General features: G+C 40.9%; 1 protein-coding gene across 3 annotated transcripts in view; it reads left to right on the top strand.

The window, feature by feature from the left end:
* The window catches only part of uba3 (ubiquitin-like modifier activating enzyme 3), a 35,958-nt gene extending 13,010 nt beyond the window's left edge, over nt 1–22,948 (top strand). For all 3 annotated transcript variants that reach the window (XM_078536771.1, XM_078536770.1, XM_078536772.1), the window contains 11 exons: nt 1,592–1,656; nt 2,646–2,801; nt 3,516–3,618; nt 8,024–8,137; nt 8,226–8,279; nt 11,813–11,849; nt 11,945–12,026; nt 12,993–13,093; nt 13,759–13,822; nt 13,927–13,981; nt 22,081–22,948. In XM_078536771.1, the coding sequence (XP_078392897.1) occupies nt 1,592–1,656; nt 2,646–2,801; nt 3,516–3,618; nt 8,024–8,137; nt 8,226–8,279; nt 11,813–11,849; nt 11,945–12,026; nt 12,993–13,093; nt 13,759–13,822; nt 13,927–13,981; nt 22,081–22,169 (920 nt within the window). In that variant the 3' untranslated portion in view covers nt 22,170–22,948. The remainder of the gene's footprint in view (nt 1–1,591; nt 1,657–2,645; nt 2,802–3,515; nt 3,619–8,023; nt 8,138–8,225; nt 8,280–11,812; nt 11,850–11,944; nt 12,027–12,992; nt 13,094–13,758; nt 13,823–13,926; nt 13,982–22,080) is intronic.
* Nucleotides 22,949–27,013: the final 4,065 nt, after the last annotated feature.

Genomic DNA, 27,013 nt, shown 5'->3' with positions numbered 1-27,013 from the left:
CAATGCACACAATCAACTCCCCCTATAATTTACTTGTTGACCCCTTTTCTAATGTTTACCTCCAAGGCAACTTGGCCACATGAGTACTAGTTACTGGTAGCAAGTTGCTTTTTTTAAATCAGAAATCATTTCCCAAAGTTCTTAAAGGGACCATCATTGTAATATATAGGCTTTCTCCCCAACAGCACATGGCCAACAAAATGTACACACCCTCAAAACTAGTTTCAATCCTCCAAGTCTTTGAATTAGTTGATCTCCATTGGAACAGTGTTGGAAGCACTGCAGTTGGCTGCAGCATCACTGATTTCAGGGGAGGAACATCTGCTTTATTATTAGACATTGACAATTATTGACATTTGTGTATTTATGAATACAGGATCCAGCTAGCTTGTGATTTTTTTTTTCCTTCTCCTGGAGAAGGAGCCTGTTCCTTGCAGTCCCTGTTAAAGCATGCACGAGTTTAATAGACTTAGGGTGACTGAGTGTGACTGTGGCCTGCTCGTATATTTCACTGAAGAAGCCAACATCTTTGAGGAAAAGAGAAAAAAATGGTTTTATAATAAGCAGTTTAAACTTAATTGAAGTGGTGGTGTGCTTTCCACTTGTCACTTGCCTGCTCTAATTCGAGCACATTCTTTTTGCATAAACTTCAACCTTTCTTATAATTTTCCCTCTAATTTTAAGGAAACTGCTTGATGCAGTTATTTCTATGCACTGAGCATCACAGTGCTCCCATGTGGCCAGTCATCCGTACAGATTCAAACTGGTCCCAAATGTGCCAGCCACCAACCGCATAGACTGATGTAAAGGATATATCTTAATTTGAAATGTAGTTATTACACTGACTTTTAACATGAAGTGCCAGAAGGAAGACAGTTGAGCTTTCTCATGCCTGCTTCATCTACATTCAGTTAGATCTCCTTGCATTTCTTACTGCTCTTTGGAAAGCCAGTGGATCCTGACATGGCAATTCTGTTAGGTGCTGTAAAGCATAGGCTAGATATTTAAGTGGGAGAGAAAATTTTAGGATAAATCCAGCTACTTGTTACCTCAAAGATGTCACTAGGGCAAAAGGTTGGGAACAGTGTACCTCAGTAATCTGCTGGTGAAGGATGCTTTGTATTGAGAAGTTGAGTGGTCTGAAGGGAAGGAAATAAAACAAATTAGGGTCTCAATTTTTACCTAGGCTAGCAGTACTGAGAATTTGCTGCATTTTTGAAAGGACAATCTTCAAAATGGGATGTTAAACTGAGTGGTTCAGTTTAAATTAACAATTACACTAATAAGGGCAGCAAGTTTTCTTTGATCCTGGCCAACTTTCCTTTCCAAACAAACATTTGCAAAATAATTGATTATTCATCTCTGTGGAGTTTTGGAATGTGCTAAATGAGTGTCATGTTTATCTATATTTAACCATTGGACTCCAGAATTACCACAAGTAAAATATTTTGAAAAATTTTGAGACTTGATAATGTGATTATGGAAGAGCAAATTTTAATATGAAGCTTGAATTTGGAAGTCAGTGGCTAATAAAGGAGGGAAATTGGATCAACTCCAACTCACTTTGAAACGTACTTTTTTTTTGTTTCAGAATTTCACATCGTTATTAGTGGATTAGATTCTATCATTGCCCGACGATGGATCAATGGAATGTTGGTATGAATATTAATAGATATATTCAATGGAGAATAATAATTAAGAACAATTAAATTGCAGCATTTTAGCAGAGTTCAGATAACGTAACCGTAAGAACAAAGCTCGGGCATTATAGAATGGGCACCCATTTACCAGCTGAAGTTAAAACAGAAAATGCTGGGATCCCTCAGCAGACCAGGCAGTGTTTTTGGAGAGAGAAACAGAATTAACCTTTCATGACAATGACCCTTATCAGAACAGCATCTTGTCAGCATCTGTTAATGAAACTAGTTTTATTCTGTTTCCCTTTATTCACCCCAAACAGATAACCAAGGGCACTGTACTCCAGATATTTGTACGCTGGTAATTGACTGTCTGTTGCCCTTGTAAGTTAGAGTAATAATTAACAGATAATTAAAGTGCTGTTGCTATGTATATCCTGCAAACTATTTTGGCCAGTGGTTTAAAGCAGGAAGAAAAACATACCAAGTGAGACCAGCTACATAGAGACAACGCGTCAGCTAGCGAGTATCAACTACCTCTACACTTATAGTAGTCATAGTGGGAAACTCTACATATGGAAGTGGAGTGCAGTGTGTTTCCAACACTGAATCTAGGGACTTAAAATCACCATAAGGTAGCACAAAAATATAAACAAACTGAGATCACAGTGATACACAATTTGCAACACACAAAATGCTTCAACAAGCTATATTAAATATGTAAAGAAAAATGACTATAACCCCCTTTTGTGTGTAACAGATAAATGCAGACTTAGTTGTTATCTCAAGCCACATCACCTTTCCCAGACTTCTCTTCTAAGGCATTGACTAGTAAGCATTTGTCCCACGAGTGTGAGAGAAACCTTAATTTACTGCTCATGAATTAGCTTTGGTCCTTCGGCCTTTGTGGAGTTAATTCAGTATCCCACAGTTCCTCATTGATTATCCTTTTTATGTTTATATAATTGAAAACGGTTATTTAAAAAAAAACATATTTGTTGCCCATAGGTATCCCTGCTGAACTTTGAAGATGGAACACTGGACCCAAGCTCCATTATACCATTGATTGACGGTGGGACTGAAGGGTTTAAGGGTAATGCACGTGTTATATTGCCGGGAATGACAGCATGTATAGAGTGTACACTGGAACTATACCCTCCTCAGGTAACTTTAGGTTTACAGAAGTGTTACTGATTCAGTATTTGGGACCTGATAAGTTAGAGGGCGAAGTTATAAACAATATAGATATACTTAGTTGCCTCCTATTCCAAACCACTGCTCCCATTCCATACCTCTGATTCAATACTTCAAGATAACTTATGGCTCTGATTTGTTACTTATGTCTCCCAATTTTGCTCTTCAACTTAATTTTTTTTCTTTTTGACTATTTATTCTCTTCCCCTGTCAACTTTAATGAAGTCCTATCCATGTTACTTTACCTATTTTATCACCAGTTTTTTAAAAAAGCTACATATTTTACTATGGTAACATCTCTTGGATCAGTATACATTATTTCAGTCAAGTCCACAGAAGCCTGATTCTTGGACCTATCAGTGTTACTCTGCTTTTAGTCGTGGGGGTCGGATTGGGGGTGCGGGCAGTGTGGTTTTGGTGTTAACCCCTTCTTGGCTTCGTAGCAATAGCAGGCGACAGCAGCGTTGTCAACCCACTTCTTATCTTTTCCCTCAACGATGTGTTTTAAAAGCCGGAGCCCATCTTTAGGGCAATTGTATCTGTTTCTGCTTCTGTTCTACACATTTGGAAAATTTTAAATGGGTCCACTATCTTAGTTACCTCACATATGCTTGTCAGCCAGCATGAATCCAGAATTTTAACCAGCAATTTTTAAACAAATTTGTAAATAATTTTGTTTTTCAGATCAACTTTCCCATGTGTACCATTGCTTCCATGCCCAGGCTTCCAGAACATTGTATTGAATATGTCAGAATTTTACAGTGGCCCAAAGAAAGCCCATTTGGAGGTAATGTTAACTAAATCTAGTATTCTGAAATTTGCTTTGATAAGTTTTTAGGAAAAAAATCGAAGCCTTTAAACAGTGTTACTTGGAACACTTGCACTGATTAATTTGTGTCTATGAAATCCAAGTCTGCCTGAAAGTGCAACCCTCTTATTCAACTCTTAAACTTAATTTAAGATGGATTCATGAAAGACCAAAAATACTCTGCTAATTAAGAAAAGTTCACACTTAAATGTTGTCCATTTCACTTTTCCATCACTAGTGTTCAAGATTATGAAGATTATCAGCAGTTACCAAAGCAGTTTGTCTTTCATCCAGGACACTCCTTGTCCAATGTAAGCCTCTGTTCGGTAGAACTAGAAATATGAGTAGTGGCCTTCAACCATGGTTGCATCAAGGCACTACAAACTTGCAGTATCAAAGGCATTTGCTGTGAGTTTGTTAGTTTGATGCCAAATTAGACTATATGTAATCTTGATCCACAATGAGTATTGATAGTAATCTTCAGCCATAAAATACAGTAGGTTTCTTCAATACACTTTTTGCCTCTTGGGTGTGGGGAAGGGGAGGTGTGATTGACCCTGACCGTGAAGAGGATTTGGGGTGGGATGGGAACAGCTACCAGATGTTCCTGAGAAGGGCTGCACCTTTCCTCCCCCTCCACCCGTTTGATCACTCCATCCAGGTGTTTTAAATTCATCCAGTAGTGCTGTCACCTGCTATTGCCATGTAAAAACATGGGACTGCCCTCAGACCTCATGAGCTTTTATCTTGGTCAGCAGCAGATGTCCTAGATGGATGCATCCCTGTACTTCTGCGTGGTTACCCTTCAATATCCCCACTGTACACACTCGCTACTATCTCCCTCCAGAATGAACTTCAACCCTGAGATCTTTGAATATTTTTCTCCCAAGTTTGACAGTAATAAGTAGTTCTAAGCAGAGAAATGCATCAACATCATTATTTTGTTGCCTTGACTTGAGATGAGTGTTTAATTTTGCAGAGTTGTTGGGTAAGAATCATTCCAACTCCTGCTTGATTAAAGTCAAGATGTTGCATCACTGCGCTCCTGCGCAGCATGGTGCCACTTGTCACCTGAGATCTAGCAGATTTGCTTCTCTTCCCTTATGCAACAGCTCAGACCTGTACAGGATTTCGTCATCTTGGATCAATCCAAACATGTAAGATAATTTCATCCACTGCTGGTCACTATAGAATGTATACATTCTTGTATTTCAACCCTTGTCATCTTTAAGCAGCTTATAGTGTATTGAATACCACTGGTTTGTGTAACGGGGGACAATGCAAAAATTTGCAGTTAAACCTTTTTTTGTTGTGAAAATCAAAAATTCTAAATATAATTTCTAGGTGGATTACAAGGTTGCATTTCAAAATACATTAAAAAGTCTTCTGTCAGCTCGGTTTATGTACAAACTCCATTATAAAAGTGTCAATGTTTAACTTTAGTAGCTGTGGTGACCTTCACTATTGAAACATTTGCCTAATATATTGAATATGCATGCTGCTGCAGACTCTGGCAGCTGAGTGTTAATGCTGAGCATCCCCTCTGTGGCCTTGGCAAATAGTTATATTTATGTAAAGAAGTAAATTGTAAATGTAAATTGTTACTCTAGCTGAAGCTATCCAATTCTTCTCCCACACCCTGATGGAGCTCTAATCCTGCATCTTACCATAAATGATCAGCACAAATTTGTAGTCCTGCTGAGCTTCGCAGTAGCCTGCCCCTGCCTTTGGTAGCTCTGCCCCCTCCATTCCCACTTGCTTCCCTGACCCCCCACCGTTCTCTCACTAAGCCACTCACCATCCTGACTTGGAACTATATCGCCATTCCTTCACTGTAGCTGGGTCAAAATCCTGGAACTTCCTCCCTAACAGCACTGTGGGTGTACCACATGGGCTGCAGCAGTTCAAGAAGACAGCTCACCATCAACTTCTTAAGGGCATTTGGGGTATGGGCAATAAATGCTGGCCTAGCCAGCGACATTTACATCCCATGAATGAATTTTTAAAAACTAGGTTTCACAGGCATCTGCACTCCCACCTGCTAATACAGCCAGCTGTCCCAGAGACACACCAGGATGCCCCTTGCTCCATCGAGGTTTTTTTTTGGCGAAAATAGACTTTATTCATAAAATATCTAAAAGAACATGACAACATTTCAATTGTCATCACAAAGTGCAATAAAACTTTCAACTATTCCCATATAAGACGTTGCACTTTGAGGTGCCTCAATACAATTGCATTAACTATATACCTTCAAGGACAAGCTTACAGTCCAAGGGCTTCTACATGGTTACCAGACCCTCGGTGAACTATGACTTTCCCCATTGCGCTTTTGCAGTGGCTACCCCAAGCTTTAGTGCATCCCTCAGCCTGTATTCGTGAACCTTGGAATGTGCGAGTCTGCAACACTTTGCAGTGGAAGCCCAATAATTTTCGGGCAGACCAAAGTGTCTCTTTCATCGAGTTGATGATCCTCCAGCAGCAGTTGATGTTCATCTCCGTGTGCGTCCCTGGGAACAGTCCGTAGAGCACAGAGGCCTGCGTTACAGAGCTGCTTGGGATCAACCTTGACAAAAATCTCTGCACCCCTCTCCAGATCTGCCTCGCAAAGGTACATTCCAGAAGGAGGTGTGTGACTGTCTCTTCCCCATCCTTCTCCTCCGCCCCCCCACCCCCACAGCTGATTCAAGGGCAGCGTGCAGTGTTATAAAGCCTTTGGGCATGCATGAACGATCTGACAGGGAGTGCCCTTCCCGCCACCAGCCAAGCAAGATCTTGGTGCTTGTTTGAAAGTTCTGCCTAAGAGGCATTCTGCCAAATGACTTTTGACAGTCTGCTCAGGGAACCATCCAACAGGATCCACCATGCCCTTTACCCACAGGGCCTTGAGGACATTACATGCAGTCCACTGCCTGATGGACTTGTGGTCAGCGGTGTTTTTCTGCACAAAATTTTCCACAAGGGATAGACGGTAAGGCACGGTCCAAATATTTTGAGCGTTCTGTGGCAATGTGCCAGACCCATCCTTCGCAACACCGGGGGCTGGTAGAGCCTCAGTGCTGTATATGCAGGTGGTGTTATGTGATAACTGGCCTTTCGCTTTGGCATGACTGACTGTAGGAGCTCAAAAACCTGCCTTCATGTCATTGTGTACCACAACCTTTGGCTCACTTGCAGTCCCCTGCAGAATATTCTGCACGCCGTGCTGTCCTTCAACCTGGCACCATGGAAACAACAAATGACAGTTGCAGAAACATCGGTCTGTCTCCCTAACTATGGAATCTCCTATAATGACTGCATTTGTATGCTTTTTGTTTTGTCCCCTGCAAGCTCCCTTGCCCATTGGTGCCACGGTCTGGACTGCATACCTTCAAGACATCGTCACTCCCAATAGTCTCTAATACTATGTACCAGTTTGATAGTGACAAGAACACCCCCTTCCTCCTCTTCTGGATAGCTATCCATCCGTTAACCTGAACGCACTCTGCCTGTGGGGTGGCCACTTCCTAAAATGTGCTATCCAGCAAACTCTCTTCAGTGACTCCAACTGCCCTTCAAGCTCAGAAACCTTGAGCTTGAAATGAAGCAGCTGTAGAAGCTTCCCACACATGTGGTCCCTTAAGACAGTGTCCTGAAGCTCCCATGTGGCACAGGAATTGCAGGCAATACCACTCAGTTGCCCTTCCATGATTGAAAAAAAACTATCCATCTTATGAAATGTAATTAGCACCTTGCTTAAACCATTAATTTTAATTACTGCCTTAGCTATCAGGCCTTGCTGTCTTCCATTCGCTCTCTTGGACTGCTCCTTGTATTTTTTTAAATAGTAGAACAGCACCTCTTCTCTCGCTGTACCTTTAAAATTCCCTCATTTTCCACATTTCCCAAGTTTAGTACTCTGCAGAAGCAGTACTCTGTAGAACTGCACTTGCAATAAGGTTGCAAAGTTGAATCAGTTTAATCGGTCTCATCCAGTTCCCAGTGAGTGTATACCTGAGGCAATAACGTCCCATAATTCAAAAATTGCAACTAAATCGGAAACCTCACCCCTGAGTGAAGTCAACTGGTATTGGAAACTGAAGAGCTCACACAGGTGCTGATGTGGTTATCTTTTGAAGGTGGAGTTTTGGCACATTTTTGGCCTGTTTTGACGGGAGCTTTATTCTGCAAGTACCCAGTGCTATATTTGAGTACTTGATGCTGAAAGTGCACTTGAAGTGGAAGTGTTCCTGTTCCCAGCATTGATTTACTCTGCTGAACAAAAAAAAAATGAAGAAATATGTTAAACAGTCTTGTGGCTTACTTTGCGATTCCCTTATTGCCAGTACCAGAATGTATACAGCGTGTTTTGCAACCAAAATGAAGTGCCTTGTTTTTCCTACAGAGGGCGTTGCGTTGGATGGTGATGATCCAGAGCATATACAATGGGTTTTTCAGAAATCACTTGAAAGAGCTGCTCAGTTCAACATAACTGGTATCTCATATAGACTGACACAAGGTAAGTCCTATAAAATAAGAATTTTTGTACATTTGTACTACTGTAAATCTAAATACATGTTGATGGGACCTTTTACCATATGTTCCAGGGGTTATCAAGAGAATTATCCCTGCAGTAGCATCTACCAACGCAGTAATTGCAGGTAAAGATAGTGGTTAAGTAACATTTTTGAGTTGTTTTTTGAATGCCATAAAGTCTTAATTTTGTGGATTTAATGTTTAAAATTATAAAATCTATGGAAAGCAGACAAAATACAGTATCAGAACCAGTTACCCTATTTAATTTTACTGCTATTAAAGAGTAGAAAATTGTTTTGAAGGGACATAGAAACATTTGAGGATTCTGTGCTTTGTAACTATCAGAATGGTTTATCCTTTGAATTCCATGGTTCCCATTGGTGAAAGGATCAAGAACCAAAGGCCAACAATTTATGAATGGCAAAAGAGCCAATGGTGACATGAGAAAAAACTTTTTTTAACGCAGCTAGTGGTTAGGATCTAGAATGCACTACCTGAGTGTATGGTGGAGGCAGATTCAATCTTGGTTTTCAAAAGGGAATTGGATAAGCATCTGAAGAGAGAAAATTTGCAAGATGACCGGGAAAGGGTGGAAGAGTGGGACTAGCTGAGTTGCCCTTGCAGAGAGCCAGCATGGGCATGACAGGCCAAATAGAATGGTTACAGCACAGAAGGAGACTATGATTCTGTGATTCTAATTCTTTCCGGAATTCAGAGTGAATGAATGGGCACTTGTTTTACTTGCATTGAGGTTTACTTACAGCAGCAACAACAACAATTTATATAGCACTTTTAACGTAATTAAGGCACTTCACAGGAGCATTATAAAATTAGGTATGACACCGAGCCACATGATGAGCTATTAGGTCAGATGACCAAAAGCTTGGTCAAAGAGGTCAGTTTTAACGAGTGTCTTAAAGGAGGAAAGTAGGTAGAGGGGTGTAGCAAGGGAATTCCAGAGCTGGGGCCTAGGCAACTAAAATCATGGACACCAATGATGGAGCAATTTATAATCGAGAATGCACAAAAGGCCAGAATTAGAGGGGTGCAGATGTCTCGGAGGGTTTTGTGGCTGAAGGAGATGGGGAAGGGTAAGGCCACGGAGGGATTTGAAATCAAGCATAAGAATTTTTAAATCAAGGTGTTGCTTGACTGTAAGCCAATTTAATGTAGATCAGCAAGCCACAGGGGTGACTTACAGTCCAGAGCATTACTTCTGAGTAAACTAGCAGTAATCTAACCACAACTTTTTTAAGCAATAATAATTTTTACAACTGTTGGATTTCTGACAAACAAATGCAAAACCTTCTGACACAAGGTAGCTAATAGAGATGGGAAATAGAAATATTTTTCTCTGTTTAGCTTTATTTCATGGTCTGTTGTTTGCATAATGCATTCTTGTTGGAACTGATCACTTTTGACAAGGTGTCACATTAAAGATTATTATGGAAAATAAAAGCACATGGTGTAGTGGGTAACATATTAGCATGGATAGAAGATTGGCTTGCTGGCAGAAAGCAGAGTGTACATAAATGAGTCTTTTTAGGATTGGCAGGATATGATGAGCGGAGTCCCACAGGCCTTAACTTTTTACGATTTATATCAATGACTTAGATGAAGGGAGTGAGCTAAATTTGCAGATGACAAAGATAGGTAGGAAATTATGTTGTGAAGAAGGCATGAGGTTGCAGATGGATATAGATAGGTAAAGATCTGGCAAATGCAGTTTAATGTAGGAAAATGTGAAGTCGTTCACTTTGGCAGGAAGAACAAAAAAGCAGAGTATTACTTAAACAGAGAATGACTGCATAATTACGAGGTGCAGAGGGATCTAGGTGTTGTAGTACATGAGTCACAAAAAGCTAGTATGCAGGTACAGCATAGTAATCAAGAAGGCTAATGGAATGCTTTCCTTTATTACGAGAGGGATTGAACATAAAAGTAAGGATGTTATGCTTCAGTTATACTGGGCATTGGTGAGACCGTACCTCAAATACTGTGTGCATTTTTGGTCTTATTTAAGGAAGGATGGAAATGCATCGGAGGTGGTTCAAAGGAGGTTTACTAGATTGACGAATGGGATGAGTGGGTTGTCTCATGAGGAAAGGTTGGACAGACTGGTCTTGTTTCCACTGGAGTTTAGAAGAGTGAGGGGTGATTTGATTGAAGTATACAAGATCCTGAACAGCCTTGACAAGGTGGACGTCAAGAGGATGTTTCCTCTTGTGGATGAGTCCAGAACTAGGGGGCACTGTTTTAAAATTAGGGGACACCCTTTTAAGGCAGAGTTGAGGAGAATTTTTTTCTGAGGGCTGTGCGACTTTGGAACTCTGCCTCAGAAGGTGGTGGAAGTGGGGTCATTGAATATGTTTTAAGGCAGAGTTAGATAAATTCTTGCTAGGCAAGGGAATCAAAGGTTATCGAGGTTAGATGTGAATGTGGAAATTGAAACACAAGACGATTGGCCATGATCTTATTGAATGGCAGAGCAGGCTCAAGGGGCTGAATGGTCTGCTGTTCCTATTTCTTATGTTCTTATATACTTTCCTGTTAGCAATTGATTTGATCACCAATTTGCAGAAACATATTTCATACGGAATTACTACAGCTGGCCAGAACTAGGTCATCTTCCCATCAATCTGGGCTGGTTTCACACCTAGGTCCTAGGAATGAAAAGGCAATGTGACAAGCAACTGCACTGTAATCCAGTCCCCCCTGCTCCAACTTTGTGTTGGTAAGATACCCAACATGGAAAAACAAGCCCCTTCAGACAAGCTGTCATAAAGCATTGTTATCGTACTGCACTCTCCACATTTAGAATAGTTTCAATATAACTGTTTTCAAGATTTGAAATTAAAATATTTGTAATAAGATTTGTAATAAGATTGTAGCTTAGATTATATACCACACAAGGTCCTACTTAGAAGGAATATTAAGTAACAGTTATTGTATAACCCATTTTAGTACAAATGCAGTATTTTATTTGTAAAATTTGCTCCAAATTGCATGCTACCTTAAAAGTAAAATTAGCTATAGAATTTTAGTCAGAGTGGTCAGTGGTAGTGGTCATTGCTGAATTCAGTATTCCAAGTCTCAAAAGTAACTAATTAATCATGGTGCAATTGGGTGCATAATATATCCCTTGTAAAAGATTCACCTGCACTTCAGCATTCTTTAAGGATTGTGTAAGATTCCCTGCTGTGAGACATGAATTTTGTGTTCATCCCTAAATGACAATGAATATTTTCTAAAGTGAGTAAACTTCTGGAATATCTGAATTATTGCAATGCCAGAAGGCAACAACAGATGGCAGCGCAGCTCTTTTATCTTGTAACATTTTGAAGTAGAACCTAGAAATTATATGCACAATGAACCAATTGGATGTATGGGATACATGGAGAGCAATACTGATAAATTATTAAGTACTACTATTATGTAGTTTAGCACTGCAATATATATACTAGATTGAAATAAATTTGTGCCCAGAATGCTGTTAAGTCCATTCTTAATCATAAAATTGCGAAACCTAAAAGTTAAGGAGACACTTTAGCACTGTAATTTTGTTTACATTGTTTAATACTTATTAATTGAAAACATTAACATTCTTGGTAATACATTAAAGAGTAATTTTCAAATAATGAAGCTTTTCTTTCCCCAGCTGTATGTGCAACTGAAGTATTCAAAATTGCTTCAAGGTAAATTTTTATTTTTAAACAATTACTTAGTTGTGATATTCATAATCTTGTCTGTTTTCAATGAAAGTTTAAATTGCACAGTGTTACTTTTTCAGTGCATATATTCCCCTGAATAACTACTTGGTGTTCAATGATGTAGACAGCCTTTACACCTACACATTTGAAGCAGAACGTAAGGTGAGTACCTGCCAATTTATAAAGTGATCAACAAATGTTTATCTATTGATGGGCATGATGTGCAACTCACCATTTTCTTCCTGCATTTTTTTAAAAGTCTGATTTCAGTGTCACCACTGCATAGGATGTGAGAGTATCTGGAATTGCACTGCCATTGGAACTAAGTGCGTACCAATGTAAATTTGTGTTGGATCAGGGTGCATTGCAACATCTGTGTCCCAACCCATGCATTTGCCAAAACTACCTATTATTACCCCGTAATAATAGCAAAAAGGTGAAGGAGAGCTTGGTTTATGCTCAACAAGGCAGTACAGGAAAAGTGTGTAGCGAGGAGAGGTAGTTGGGAACTCATAACTCATTTAAAAAAATGCAGAAAGCAGTGCTGAAGCCTGAAAAAGTAAACCTTTTACCTTTTGAAATGTGACCATAGCCATGGAATAACTCCTTTTGAGTCTTAAATCTTGAAGAACTATTAAAAACAATTAAGATGTGGCACTACTTCAGTTGTGGAATATCCAACTCCAAATAGAAAACAAGATGGAATGCTTAAGTAATCAAGTTGAGAAACATGTTTGTCAGAAATGGAGATTGGATAAAGCTCTAGAAGAGGACAAAACAAGATGCTTGTATGGTGAAAAGTTCTAGTGCAGAACTTAATTTTTTATTGTTGGAGACTTTCAGCAGCTGCCAATCCCTTGTCATTTTTTCATTATTAGAAGCAACAGTAACTTGATTCCACCAAATCTGTGATATTTCTGCAATGAATTGCTGCATCGTGTGAGAAAATCTTCCCATTTGTATAAAAGGAACTTAATGATCTTGTTAAGCCTCTTCATATACATTTACTAATTTTAACATTAATTTGCCTGTTGGAATGCTTGTTTTTAACTCTCAACTATCAGAAGACCTAAAACTGGTAACTGGAAAATTCTAAACTTTCCATTGATTTTTCTGTGGTTTTTAAAGGAAAACTGTCCAGCCTGCAGCCAGGTACCTCAAGATCTACAGTTTTCACCGTCTGCAAAACTTCAAGAGCTCCTAGATTACTTGACTCAAAGCGCTTCACTGTAAGTTCCCTTCAAGCATTTGCTTCTTACCCATGCAGGTCCCTTATATGTTTTAGTATATCTCCCTAGTAGCTACTTTGTGATCATATTGTTATCTACGATTAAGGTGTATGCTGATTTTGCCCACTTGTATTTTTGATCTCTGTCTGGTGACAAAGCAAAGGAAGGAACAAGGCAGATATCTGAAAGAAGAAATACTGGGGAAAAAGTTTGCCTATCCGATGTTTCAGTTCATGTGTATAGTGGGGGCCTGAAAAAAAGTGGGAAATATTTTAATAATCCCTTTAATATTGATGGGGATTTCTTGACTGGAAGTTTTTTCTAAACTGTTCTAGATAATCAGAGGATAAGAGTTGTACAGAATGTGCTTTAGTGTTAATTGCCAAGACGTTCGGAAGAACATTGCAATAGTTAAGTTAGCATAGCAAAGTGGAAGCCCCCAATTATTTTCCTCCAAAGAAGTGAAGCAATGTTTATCCAGAAAAGGGCCTTCATTAATTGGGCAATCAATATTGTTTCTCTGTTAAATTTATCTTGCAAAGGAATAAAAAGTTGGCTGCAGAAAATGAATATTTTGTGAGTAAGAAATTACAAAAGATCTTAATGAAGAGAGGGCAAGTGACCATGTTGATGAATACAGTAATTGTTGTCCATGTCCTACACAGACAAATGAAGTCCCCAGCTATCACTGCAACTTTGGATGGAAAAAATAAAACACTCTATTTACAAGTAAGAGTTTTAATTCTGTAATAATTTTATTCATCTTTGTCTAAGCAGCAAGAAAGTTAATTTGGTTACTGCATTGAAAGCTAATGTCACATCTTACTTTACAGACTGTAGCATCAATTGAAGAAAGGACCAGACCAAATCTTTCAAAAACCCTGAAGGGTAAGTATAAGATGCTAGAGTTCTCAGAATTTCATGAACTTCTCCCATGTTTAACATGTTGCTGTGTTTACCATTTGATAAGCTATCTTTTTAAATAGTTAAGCACAAGTGTTGCAACCATCAATCTTGAGATCTCAGCATTTCTTGATGCTTCCTATTACTAATCTTCTGGCTTCCTGAAAAGTAAACATCTAGAAGCAAATAAGTATGTAAAAGCCTCTTTAAAAGCTGATGTATTGCTGAATATCTCAGTAATGTATTCACAGAGTACTAATGCGGAGGGTGTTGAGAGCTAGAGAATAGGAGATAAAATAACAAAGCTGTGTTTCTCATTTTGCCGAAGAATTTTTGCATCCACGTTTTCCTATTAAATAAACTGCTTCTATCTGGGGAGGGGTTTTGATTTTTAAGCTGTTTCATTGTGCCTCATACTGCTTGAAGCATCATGATTATAATACCACCAATCCTCCAGCGGTCATGTAATATCCTGGGGGAGGCAAAAAAGCAGCTTATAAAATCATGTGCAATTAGGGGGGGGGGAAATTGATAAATTCCTCTCTGAACCTCTACAGTGTGAAACTAATCCAAGAGGCCACTGTTGACCATGCTTGTTCTACCTGGTTTTCATCTGTCTTTTATAAAATATGATGTGCTTCCAGTCAAGGACTGGCCCAGCTCCCCTTAGAAGGTATGCAGAGAGTCAACATTCATCGCACGCACTGATGACCTGTACAATAGGTCTGCTATCCTCTGGAAAAGGAGTTGTGTAACATCTAACTTAGCTCTACCATTGTGTAACTTTTCATATGATCCATAGTCTTCCCCGGTCTAACTATAGGAATAAATCTAGCCCTTCCAAAAGCTTTTCTACGTAGAGAATGATTAGAATCTATAATGCACTGGCTGAAAGAGTGGTGAAGGCTGATTCAATCGTGGCTTTCAAAAGAGAGTTAGATCATTATCTGAAGAGGAAAAATTTGGAGGGCTACAGGGAAAAGGCAAGGGAGTGGCACTAGGTATAATGCTTTTGCAGAGAGATGGCTCAGTCATGAAGGCCTCCTTCTGTGCTGTCATCATCCAAAGATTCTTTATAACTCCTATCTAATCATTCTGACCTTTACTATTACAGACAGGGTCGGGAGAGAACGGAAACCCTTGTGCCCTTTCCCTTACTGCTTCTAATCAGTGTGCTTTTGCACACTTAAACAGACACCTTTGTATGTCTGTGTGTGTGTGTTTGTCTGTGTCCCCTTGTATGTGGTCAGTGCTTTTATGGGTTTAAATACAGATTAATTTTTCACATATCCACCCTGAATGTCTAAACATTACGTCACTCATGCACACAAGAAAGGTAGTTAAAGAGAATAATGCACCTTATAAGTTGTGAACTGTGAACTTTTGTTTACATGTTTGGCATATTGTAGGGAAAGCAATCATTGTGGGCCTGGTAAAGAGGTGTTTTACTCCGAAACAGTAGTCCAGGTGGTTTCATTAGCCAGAGTTGAATATCAGGATTATTGCAGGATTCCCTTGAGATGGATGGTCAGTAGGCTGCACAGTTAGTCACTTGTAGATTTTCTTATCAGGTGGTTAGGTTTCTTTACAGGTGGACTTAGATGTGGAATCAGGCTGGAAGGCTTTTAAGATATAGCAGCCTCCAAGTTTAAAAAGGCTTTGGTTTACTCCTTTGGTCTACAGCTGGTATTCTGCAGTGGCATTCCTTGCCGACTGCCTGTTTCTCTATCATTCTTGGGATAAGAAATGATTTTTGGTATTGGAGGCCAGTTTTGGTCACATGGTCAATTATTATTGTCCACCCAGAATGGTTTAAAGCCAAAATCCATTGCTATACAGTGGAGATAGATGATGGCCATTCACACCTCCTTGTGGTTAACTGGTTTTCTGCAATTCTCTTTTGTTAAATTGCAAGCCTGGACCATGAAGCCTGGAAGTCCATTGATTTTCAGTTTGGAGTAAACCATGAGCAATGCCAGGTGTGAATCCACAGGGGACTTCTGTCTGAGTATGTTCATTCAAGGGGGAGACTCCCACCCAGGGTGATTCAATTAGGAACTTTCCGGAAGCTTAAGGTAGTTGAATTTGCAAAAGTCATCTGACCCTTGGCAGTCATCTTAGCCACCTTGTTAATGTCCATTTATAAAGAATAAAAGACAGTTCCGGAAGCTTCCAGATGGACGTAGTCCGTGTTTGACATTATGAATGGGACATGCCTTCACTAGCCATAATGTTATGCATCCCTTAAAATGAATAGACCCCACTTTTATTTTGTTGCCCTGAATAATTAAGTTTGTTTAAGCTAGGAATCATTCTTGTGGCCCTTTGAAACTTTTCCAAACATGTGCATCACCCACCTTTTTGGGAACAAAAACTGACATATTATTTTAACTGTGATCTAGTCATGGTCTTGTAGAAAGACAAAATAGTGTGTTGTGTTTTGTATTAGATAATTTTATTAATACAACCTAATGCACTAAAACCCTTTTCTCTTCCAACTGATCTCAGCTCTGTTCTATGTAAAGTGTTGGTCCTGAGCCATTCCTAGTGCTATTTTAGCAATTCCACTGTTGACTGCCCCAATATTGCAGTCTCTAAGCAACCTCCTGGTAACTTGCCCATTCTGCATGTGTGATTTGACGGAGTGTTGACAAGGTGCTCAACTGTTAAGGTAGATAATGACCCCATCAATGCCGTATCAATTCCAGAAGAGATCATGGGTTAGTGCTACAGTTTGGGAATTCTGACTAATTTCCTCCCTCCCTAGTCCTAATAAAAGGCTGTGATTTACTATAGTATGTGAATGAATTGAAATTTCTTAAGCAATTGGAGTGATCTTTACAGGCACTTAAACTGCTTTTTATTAAATATTAAATAATAAACTCATGTTCTCACGAACCATCAGTCGAGTATTAGCGGTCTTTGTACTACACACCCCATCTGTTTCCTTAATTCCCTCAGGGAATGGAAGCCTTCTACCCTTACCTTGTCTGACCTACATGTGACTCCAGACTCACAGCAATGTGATTGACTCTTAATTGCTCTCTGAAATAGCCTAACAAGCCACTCAATTGTATCGATCTGCTGTAGAAAAGTTGACTAAGAATAAAACCGGACAGACTGCCTTTCTTGACCTAGGCAACGAAAATGACAAAGACCTGCCTGGTCGCCCCTTTAAAATTCTCCTCATGAATATCTCAGGACTTGTGGCAAAATTGGGAGAGCTGTCCCACAAACTAGACAAGCAACTGCCTGACTTAGTCATACTCACCGAATCACACCTCACAGCTAATGTCCCAGACTCCTCCATCATCATCCCTGGGTATGCCCTATCCTACCAGTAGGACAGACTCATCAGAGATGGTAGCACAGTGGTATGCACTCAGGAAGCAGGAGCCCTGATAGTCCTCAACATTGACTCTAAACCCTTTGAAGCCTTGTGACATCATGTCAAACGTGGGCACAGAAATCTGATTTTTAAAATGTATTTATTTGTTCATGGGATGTGGGTGTTGCTGGCTAGGCCATCATTTATTGCCCATTCCTTGAGAAGGTGATGGTGAGCTGTTGTCTTCAACTGCTCTAGTCCATGTAGGTACACCTATAGTGCTGGTAGGAAGGGAGTTCCAGGATATTGACCCAGCAACAGTGAAGGAAAAGTGATATAGTTCCAAGTCAGGATGGTGTGTGGCTTAGAGAGAAACTTGCAGGTGGTGATGTTCCCATGCATAAGTTGACCTTGTCTTTCTTCGTTGTACAGGTCACAAATTTGGAAAGTGGTGTCAAAGGAGTCTTGCTGCAGTGCATCTGTAGATGGCACATACTGCTGCTACTTGCATTGGTGGTAGAGGGAGTGAATGTTGAAAGTGCTGGTTTGGGTGCCAATCAAGTGGGCTGCTTTGTCCTGGATGATGTTGAGCTTCTTGAGTGTTATTGGAGCTACATTTATCCAGGCAAGTTGAGAGTATTCTATTACACTCCTGACTTGTAGATGGTGGACAGGCTTTGGGGAGTCAAGAGGTGAGTTACTCACCACAGAATTCCCAGCCTCTGACCTCTTGTAACCACAGTATTTATATGGCTGGTTCAGGCTAGGTAGATATGACTCAAGCCAGTGGAGAGTTTCCCCCCTGGTTCCAACTGACTTCAGTTTTGTCAGGGCCCTTTGATACCACATTTAGTCAAAGCTGCTTTGATGTCAAGGGCAGTCACTCGCACCTCACCTCTGGAATTCAACTCTTTTGTCCATGTTTGGACCAAGACTGTATTGAGGTCAGGAGCTGAGTGGCCCTGGCAGAACCTAAACTGAGCAACAGTGAGCAGGTTATTGCTGAGTAAGTGCAGCTTGCACTGTCGGCGACCCCTTTCATTGCTTTGCTGATGATTGAGTAGATCATCATGGGGCCATAATTGGCCATATTGTATTTGTCCTCCTTTTTGCGGATTGCCACTTGCTGCCCTTCCTCAGTTGATGAATTAGTACCCTTCCATGTTGAAGCTCCAATTGGAAGAAGGACTGAGGCGCAGCAGGAGCACTCTGGGTGAAAAATTTCAATGTCCATCACTAAGAGTGGCTCAGTAGCACCACTACTGACCAACTCCTGAAGGATTTATCTGCGACAGCTAGTGGCGAACCAGCAAGAGGGAAAACCCTACTTGACCTCATCCTTACCTAACTCTTGGTCACAGATCCATTTGTCCATGACAGTATTGTTATGCTGCAGAATTGTACTCCACCACAATCTCTAACCTCATGGCCTGACACATACTTCACTCAACCATTACCATCAAGCCAGGAGAGCAACCCTGATTCAATGAGAGGGGTAGGAGAGCATGCCCAGAGCAGCCAGCCAGACCTAAAAGTCAGATGCCAGTCTTGTGAAGCTACAACACAAGACTACTTGCAAGCTAGACAGAAGAAGCAGTATGCAATAGATAGAATTGAGCAATCCCACAAGTAATGGGTCAGATCAATGCTCCGCAGTCTTGCCACGTTCGGGCGTGAATAGTGGTAAATAATTAAGGATCGAACCTGAAGAGGAGGCTCCATAAACATCGCTATCATCAATTGGGAGCCCAGTATGTTAGTGAAAAAGCATTTGCAACCATTTCAGCCAGAAATGTAGTGTGTATGATCCATCGCTGCTTCCTGTTGAGGTCCGCAGCGCCACATATGTCAGTGTTCAGCCAATTCGGTTCATTCCATGTGGTGTCAAGCACAACTGGAGGCCTTGAATACAGCAAACCCATTGGGCCCTGATAATAAAAACAAAAACAGGATTACCTGGAAAAACTCAGCAAGTCCGGCAGCATCGGCGGAGAAGAAATCAGCCAACGTTTCGAGCCTTCATGGCCCTTCGGCAGGCCCTGATAATATCCTGACTGTAGTCCTAAAGACTTGTGCTCCAGAATTAGTTGCGCCCTGGGCCAAGCTGTTGAAGTACAGCTGGCATCTAATGCATAATGTGGAAAATTGCTAGAGTTGTCCTACAAAAACTAGAATAAATCAATCTACTCTCAGTTGTCAGCTAAGTGATGGAAGGTGTCGATGGAACATATTTGGCAATAACCTCATCGATGCACAGTTTGTTCCACCAGGCCTGCTTGGCTCAGGAATTCATTACAGCCTTGGCCCAACCATGGGCAAAAGAGCTGAATTCCAAAGGCGAGAGTGACTGTCCTTGGCATCAAGGCACTATTTGACTAATTGTGACATCAAGGACATCTAGAAAAATTGAAGTCTCTGAGAATCAGGGGAAGAAATCTGCACAGGTTGGAGACAGGCCCAGCACAAAGGGCAATTAGAAATGAGCAACAAATGCTCGCCTTGCCAAAACCACTCACATCTCATGTGAGAGTATTTAAAACAAGGGAAAATGGTGGTGGTTGTTGGATGGCCAATCATCTCAGCCCCATAACATTGCTGCAGGGGTTCCTCAGTGTAGTGTCTTCGACCTACCCATTGTTATGATGTGTGCCAGGCGGATCAAATCCACGAGGGAAACTTGGTTGCTCTATCACAATGGTTTTGCAATTTGTATTTATTATGAGATGCATGCACTGAATTCAGTAGTAATAAGTCCACCAAGACCTTTAGAAATTTTTAAAAATTAAATTAAAATACTTATTAACAAAATAAAAGATTTCAAGCACACATATAAGATTACAATTACTACTATAATAACTCCTAAAATTCCTAATTAACCTCACCCCCAGTTACACACCCTTTTAAGGCAATGGTCCGAAATAGATTTTAGATTTAAAGCAGACTCAGTAAGTTAACATAATACCCTCGACAGTGGAATTCCAAATGGCTTTTCTCTAACTCCAGCTTTGTAAGACAGCAGACTTTATGTCCAAATGCTGGAGGCTTCATTAAGGCTATTTCACACACTCCTGTTAGTTCTTACATAGCCTTCCCCTTCCACATAGTCTTTCATTCTCCTTTATATCATTGGCATGTCAAGCACCTACCTTCTTTTGATGGTTGAAACTTGTAGTCCACTTGACTACAGACAGACCAAACTATACTTACCCCCATAAGCCTACTTCACAATAAACCAGAAAAATGTTATGAACATTATTATACTTTAATGACACCATCTTCAGCTGCTTCATCAATGAACTTCCCTCCAGCATAAGACCAGAAATGGGGATGTTTGCTGCCTCTAAAGTGTTCAGTATCATTCACAGCTCCTCATACTGAAACAGTTTTGGTCTGCATGCAGCTAGATCTGGACAACATTCAGGCTTGACTGACGAGGGGCAAGTGACATTTCCACTATACAAGTGTCAGACAATGACTATCCCCAACAAGAGAGAATCTGAACCATTTCCCCTTGACATTCAATAGCATTACTATCACTGAATCACCCACCATCAACATCTGGGAGTGGGGTGGTTTCCATTGACAAAAACCTAATTGGGCCAGCCATGAAAATACTGTGGGTACAAGAACAATTCAAAGAGTGGAAATTCTGTGGCCAGTAACTCATCACCTGACTCCCCAAAGCCTGTCCACCAACCACAAGGCACAAATTAACAGCTTGATAGAATACACTCTACTTGTCTGAATGAGTGAAGCTTTTTTTAATTCATTCATGGGATGTGGGTGTCGCTGGCTAGGCAAGCATTTATTGTTCATCCCTAATTGCCCTTGAGAAGGTGGGGATGAGCTGCTGCCTTGAACTGCTGCAGTCCATGTGGTATAGGTACATCCATAGTGCTGTTAGAAAGGGAGTTCCAGGATTTTGACCCAGTGACAGTGAAGGAACGGCAATGGTTAGATTCTCTCTTGTTGGAGATGGTCATTGCCTGGCCCTTGTGTTGCGTGAATGATGCTTGCCACTTCTCAGCCCAAGCTTGGATATTGTCTAGGTCTTGCTGCATTTGGACATGGACTGTTTCAGTATCTGAGGAGTGGTGAATGGTGCTGAACATTGTGCAATCATCAGCAAACATCCCCACTTCTGACCTTATGATAGAAGGAAAGTCATTGATGAAGCAGCTAAAGATGGTTGGGCTGAGGACACTACCCTAAGGAACTCCTGCAGTGATGTCCAGGAGCTGAGATGTTTGACGTCCAACAACCACAACCAACTTCCTTTGTGCTAGGTATGACTCCAACCTTTCAGCGGAGAGTTTTCCCCTGATTCCCATTGACTCGAGTTTTGTTAGGGTTCCCTGATGCCATACTCTGTCAATGCTGCCTTGATGTCAAGGGCAGTGACTCTCGCCTCACCTCAAAACTCGAGCTCAACACCATCCAAGACAAAGCAGCCCACATATTTGGTGCCCCTTCTACCACTAGATGTACTTCCACTACATGGACTGAGCCAGTTCAACAAGGTGGGCTGAACACCATCTTTCCGAGGACAGTTAGGGATGGCTAATAAATGCTGGCCTTGCCAACAACACTCACATGCCATGAATGAATAAAAAAAAATAATTTCAGTTAATCAGAAACAGCACTGGGAATGTGTAAGAGTCACTAATCACTTTCCAGCAGACATTTGCAAATGCTTGTTTCAGTTCTTATGAAGAATCTATTGCGTGAACCTTAAATTGAAATTTTTGTCTTCCAGAGTTGGGCCTTACAAATGGACAGGAACTGGCAGTGGCTGATGTAACGACGCCTCAAACAGTGCTTTTCAAACTCCATTTTACTACTTGACTGATTTTGAAAACAGTCTGAACAAATTGTACAAAAAATACATTTAGGAAAAATATTGATCTGTTTATCATCAGCGTACTAGATTTTGTCACTTTCTGATGGGCTTGAACTTGAAGTTATATTTGCTAGTATCATATCAGGCCATAAGTAGTTGAAAGTGCATTGTATATATTATGTTTGAAATGGAATATGAACTGAGTTGCCAATTTAAAGATATAGCAGTGGCATTGTGTATAGGAAACTGGGGCATGTGCTGTTACTGTTACTTAATTTCATGCACTGTAACTTCTAATTATTGAGTTAAGATTCATAAGAAAGCAAGAAATCATATTGTGGTTCAAAACGTATTTTTTGTGAATTTTTCAAATAAGATATTGTTCTGTATTGCAATTTAGGTTTTATATATTTATTGAATGAAGTATTAGCTCGAACACATATATGTCCAGTTTATTTAAACTTGCATTGACTAATGTCCTTAAACTTGATATTTAATTAGCCTGGAAATTAGACTTGTATTTCAAAAATAGAAAGTTATGTGCTTGCCACTTATTACCATTTTTGGCTATAAATGTTTTTAAAATGTTAAATTGTAAAGAATATTATTTTTCGCTGAAAACTTTTCTTTCCTTGTGATGTGCTGAGCAATGGAGCCCCATATCAGAAATTGTTACAACTGAGGTTTTTTGAAAATTCTAAAGTGTATACTAACTTTCATCCCTTTGCAAATTCTCCAAAAGAAGCTGCGAATGCTATAATAAAATAAGCAATAATACTCATAATGAGGGATTGTTCATCAATCCAACCACAACTTATGTTTATATAGAGCCGTGAATGTAATAAAATGTCCCAAAGCACTTCACAGAAGTATTATAAAACTAAAGTTTTACCAATACATTAATGCTAAAAGGTTAGCTAAGGAAAAAGTGGGACCTATCAGAGATGAAGATGGAAACTTATGTGTAGATGCAGAGGCTGTGGGAAGGGTTTTGAATGAACATTTTGTCTCCGTGTTTACAAAGGAAAGGGAGGATGTAGATATAGTAGTCCAGGAGGAACACTGAGATATTGGATGGGGTAGTCATAAAGAGAGAGGAAGCACTCGAAGGGTTGAAATTCTTGAAAGTTGATAAGTCACCAGGGACAGATGGATTGTTTCCGAGGCTGCTGAAGGAAGTCAGGGAGGAGATAACAGATGCCCTGAGGATGATTTTCCAATCTTCACTAAATACAGGGGAGGTACCAGAGGACTGGAGAAATGCAAACGTAGTTCCATTGTTTAAAAAGGATCAAAGGAAATGCCAAACAATTATAGGCCAGTTAGTCTTACATCGGTGGTGAGCAAATTAGTAGAATCAATCCTGAGAGATAGGATTAATTGACGTGGAAAGGCATGGACTAGTCAGGGATGGTCAGTATGGATTTGTTAAAGGAAGGTCTTGCCTCACAAATTTGATTGAATTCTTTGAGGAAGTGACAAGAAGGGTTGATGAAGGTAGTGCAGTGGATGTTGTGTACATGGATTTTAGCAAGGCATTTGACAAGGCCCCACATAGCGGATTGGTCAGGAAAGTAAAAGCCCATGGGATTCAGGGTAACGTGGCAAACTGGATAAAAGGTTGGCTTTGTGACAGGAAACAAAGGGTAATGGTCGATGGATGCCCTTGCGAATGGACAGTTGTCTCAAGTGGTGTTCCACAGGGCTTGGTGTTGGGACCTTGCTGTTTGTGTTATATATTAACGATTTGGATGTGAACGTGGTGGGCACGATTGGGAAATTTGCAGATGACACAAAGATCAGCCGAGTAGTAGATTGTGTAGAGGATAGCCATAATCTCCAAAACGATATAGATGGGTTGGTGGAGTGGACGGTAAAGTGGCAGATGGATTTTAACATCAAGAAGTGCAAGGTCATACATTTAGGGAGGTCAAACAGTTACAGGGATTACACAATAAATGGGAATATACTAAGAGGGGTAGATGAAGTGAGAGATCTTGGCGTACATGTACACAGGTCCCTGAAGGCAGCAGTTCAAGTAGACAAGGTTGTAAAGAAGGCATATGGAATGCTCTCCTTCATTGGCAGAGGTATAGAATATAAAAGTAAGGATATAATGTTGGAATTGTATAAAACACTGGTGAGGCCACAACTAGAGTATTGTTTGCAGTTCCGGTCACTACATTACAGGAAGGACGTAATAGCTCTGGAGAGAGTGCAGAGGAAATTTACAAGAATGTTGCCAGGGTTAGAAAAGTGTAGCCACGAGGAGAGATTGGATAGGTTGGGGTTATTTTCCTTTGAACAAAGAAGGCTGCGAGGCGACTTGATCGAGGTGTACAAAATTATGAGGGGAATAGATAGAGTAGACAGGATAAAGTTGTTTCCCTTGGTAGAGAATTCTAGAACCAGGGGACATAGATTCCAAGATAAGTGGCAGAAGGTGTAGGGGGGACATAAAGAACATTTTTACGCAGAGGGTAGTGGGTGTCTGGAATTCGCTGCCCAAGTTGGTGGTAGAGGCAGAAACTCTAAACTCTTTAAAAAGTACCTGGATCTGCACCTTAAGTGCTGTAAGCTGCAGGGCTATGGGCTGGGTGCAGGAAGGTGAGATTAGAAAGGACACCTGGTGTCCTTGGGCAGGCATGGACAAGATGGGCCGAATGGCCTCCTTCCGTGCTGTAACTTTTCTATGGTTCTAAAATATGACAGAGCCACAAAGAAATACTGGAGAAAAATCTTGGTCAAAGAGGTAGATTGTAACGACTATATCAAAGGAGGAAAGCATGGTAGAGAGACAGAGAAATGTAGGCAGGGTATTCCAGAGCTTGGGGCTTAGGCAACTGAAGGCACAGCCACCAATGGTGGAGCAGTTAAAATCGGGGATGCTCAAGAGGCTGGAATTAGAGGGGTGCAGATATCTCAGAGGGTTACGGGGCTGGAGGAGATTACAAAGATAGGGAGGGCCAAGCTTCTGGACAGATTTGACAACAGGGATGAGAATTTTAAAATCAAGACCTTGCTTGACCAGGATTCAATGTAGGTCAACGAACACTGGTGATACAGGAACAGGACTTTCTGCAGGAAAACAAGAGCAGCAGGGTTTTGAATTACCTCAGGTTTATGCAGAGTAGAATGTGGGAGACCAGCCAGGAGAGTGTTGCAGTAGTCGAATCTAGAGGTAATGAAGGCACGAATGAGGGTTTCAACAGCAGATGAACTGAAATGGGGCAAAGTCGGGCAATGTTAGAGGTAGGGTATATGCTGTCTTGGTGATGGCACAAATACAAGGTCAGAAGCTCATCTTGGGGTCAAATGTGGGGTTACGAACAGACTGGCTTAATCTCACTTTCCAATGAGAGGGATGCAGTCAGTAGCTGAGGAATCGAGATTGGAATGGGGACCAAAAACAATGGCTTAAGTCTTCCCAATATTTAATTGGAGAAAATTTCTACTAATCAAATATTGGATGTCAGATGAGCAGCCTGATAATTTAGCAACAGTGGTGGTGAGGTAGAATTGGGTGTCATCAATGTACATGTGAAAACTAACTAACTTTGGGTGATGTTGTCGAGGGAAAATATGGAGATGAGAAATAGGATGGGGCCAAAAGTAGATCATTGTGGAGGACACCAGGTAATTTCAAGAGCAGGAAGAGAAGCCCTTGAATGGTTTTCCGGCTACAGTTAGATAGGTGAGCAGTCCAACACAGCTGTGTGACAGTGAAGAGGCATTGGAGGAAGATGGTGTAGTCAACTGTGTCAAAGGCTGCGATAAATGGAGAAGGAAGAGGAGGGAAAGTTTCCATTTGTTGCAGTCGCATAAAATGTCATTTGTGATTTTGCAGGGGTGCAAACCTGATTGGAAGGATTCAAACATGGTGTTCCGGGAAACATGGGGAACTGATGTGGGAGGTGACGAAACGTTCAAGGACTTTTGAGAGAGAAGGGAGATTGGAGATGGGACGGTTTGCAAGGACAGTGGGGTCAAGGGCTTTTCGTTAATGAGGAGAGGGACGATGACATCTAATTTTAAGGAGAGGGGCAACACCTGAAGAGAACCGTTTACAATACTGGCTAACATGAGACCAAATGGGGAAGTTGAGAGATCAGTTTAGTGGGATATAAGCTCGAGGCAATGTGAGATGGATCTTAGACAAGATGAGCTCAGAGAGGGAGATAGGGAAACTCAAGGAAAGATGGGCTTGTGGAAGGGAGGGACATGGCAGAGGCAGCTGATCAGATTATATCAATCTTAACGGCATGTTCGTGAGCTCCTTGCACATGGTGGAGGGGAGAGGATTTATTAAAATAAGCACATGTATTCGGGAGATTGTCTTATATCCTCACGTTGTAGCATGCTTGAAAAAGGAACAAAAATAAAATGCTGAAATTACTCAAGGTCAGGCAACATTTTTTAATTCATTCAAGGGATAAGGGCATCACTGGCTAGGCCACCATTTATTTCCCATCCCTAGTTGCCCTTGAGAAGGTGGTGGTGAGCTGCCTCCTTGAGCCACTGCAGTCCATGTGGTGTAGGTACACCCACACTACTGTTACGGAGGGAGTTCCAGGATTTTGACCCAGCAACAGTGAAGGAACGGTGGTATATTTCCAAGTCAGGATGGTGTGTGGCTTGTCGGGGAACTTCCAGGTGGTCATATTCCCATGTGTCTGTTGCCCTTGTCTGTCTAGATCATAGCGGTCATGGGTTTGGAAGGTTCTGCCTAAGCTTTGGTGAATTCTTGCAGGGCCCCTTGTAGATGGTACACACTGCTGCCATGGTGTATCGGCAGTAGAGGGAGTGAATGTTTGTGGATGTGGTGCTAATCAAGTGGGTTGCTTTGTCT

The sequence above is a fragment of the Cetorhinus maximus genome, unplaced genomic scaffold, assembly GCF_964194155.1.
Source record: "Cetorhinus maximus unplaced genomic scaffold, sCetMax3.hap1.1 HAP1_SCAFFOLD_1515, whole genome shotgun sequence".
Taxonomy (NCBI): Eukaryota; Metazoa; Chordata; class Chondrichthyes; order Lamniformes; family Cetorhinidae; genus Cetorhinus; species Cetorhinus maximus.
The sequence above is the reverse complement of the archived record's forward strand: the minus strand, read 5'-3'. Positions and strand labels throughout refer to the sequence as shown.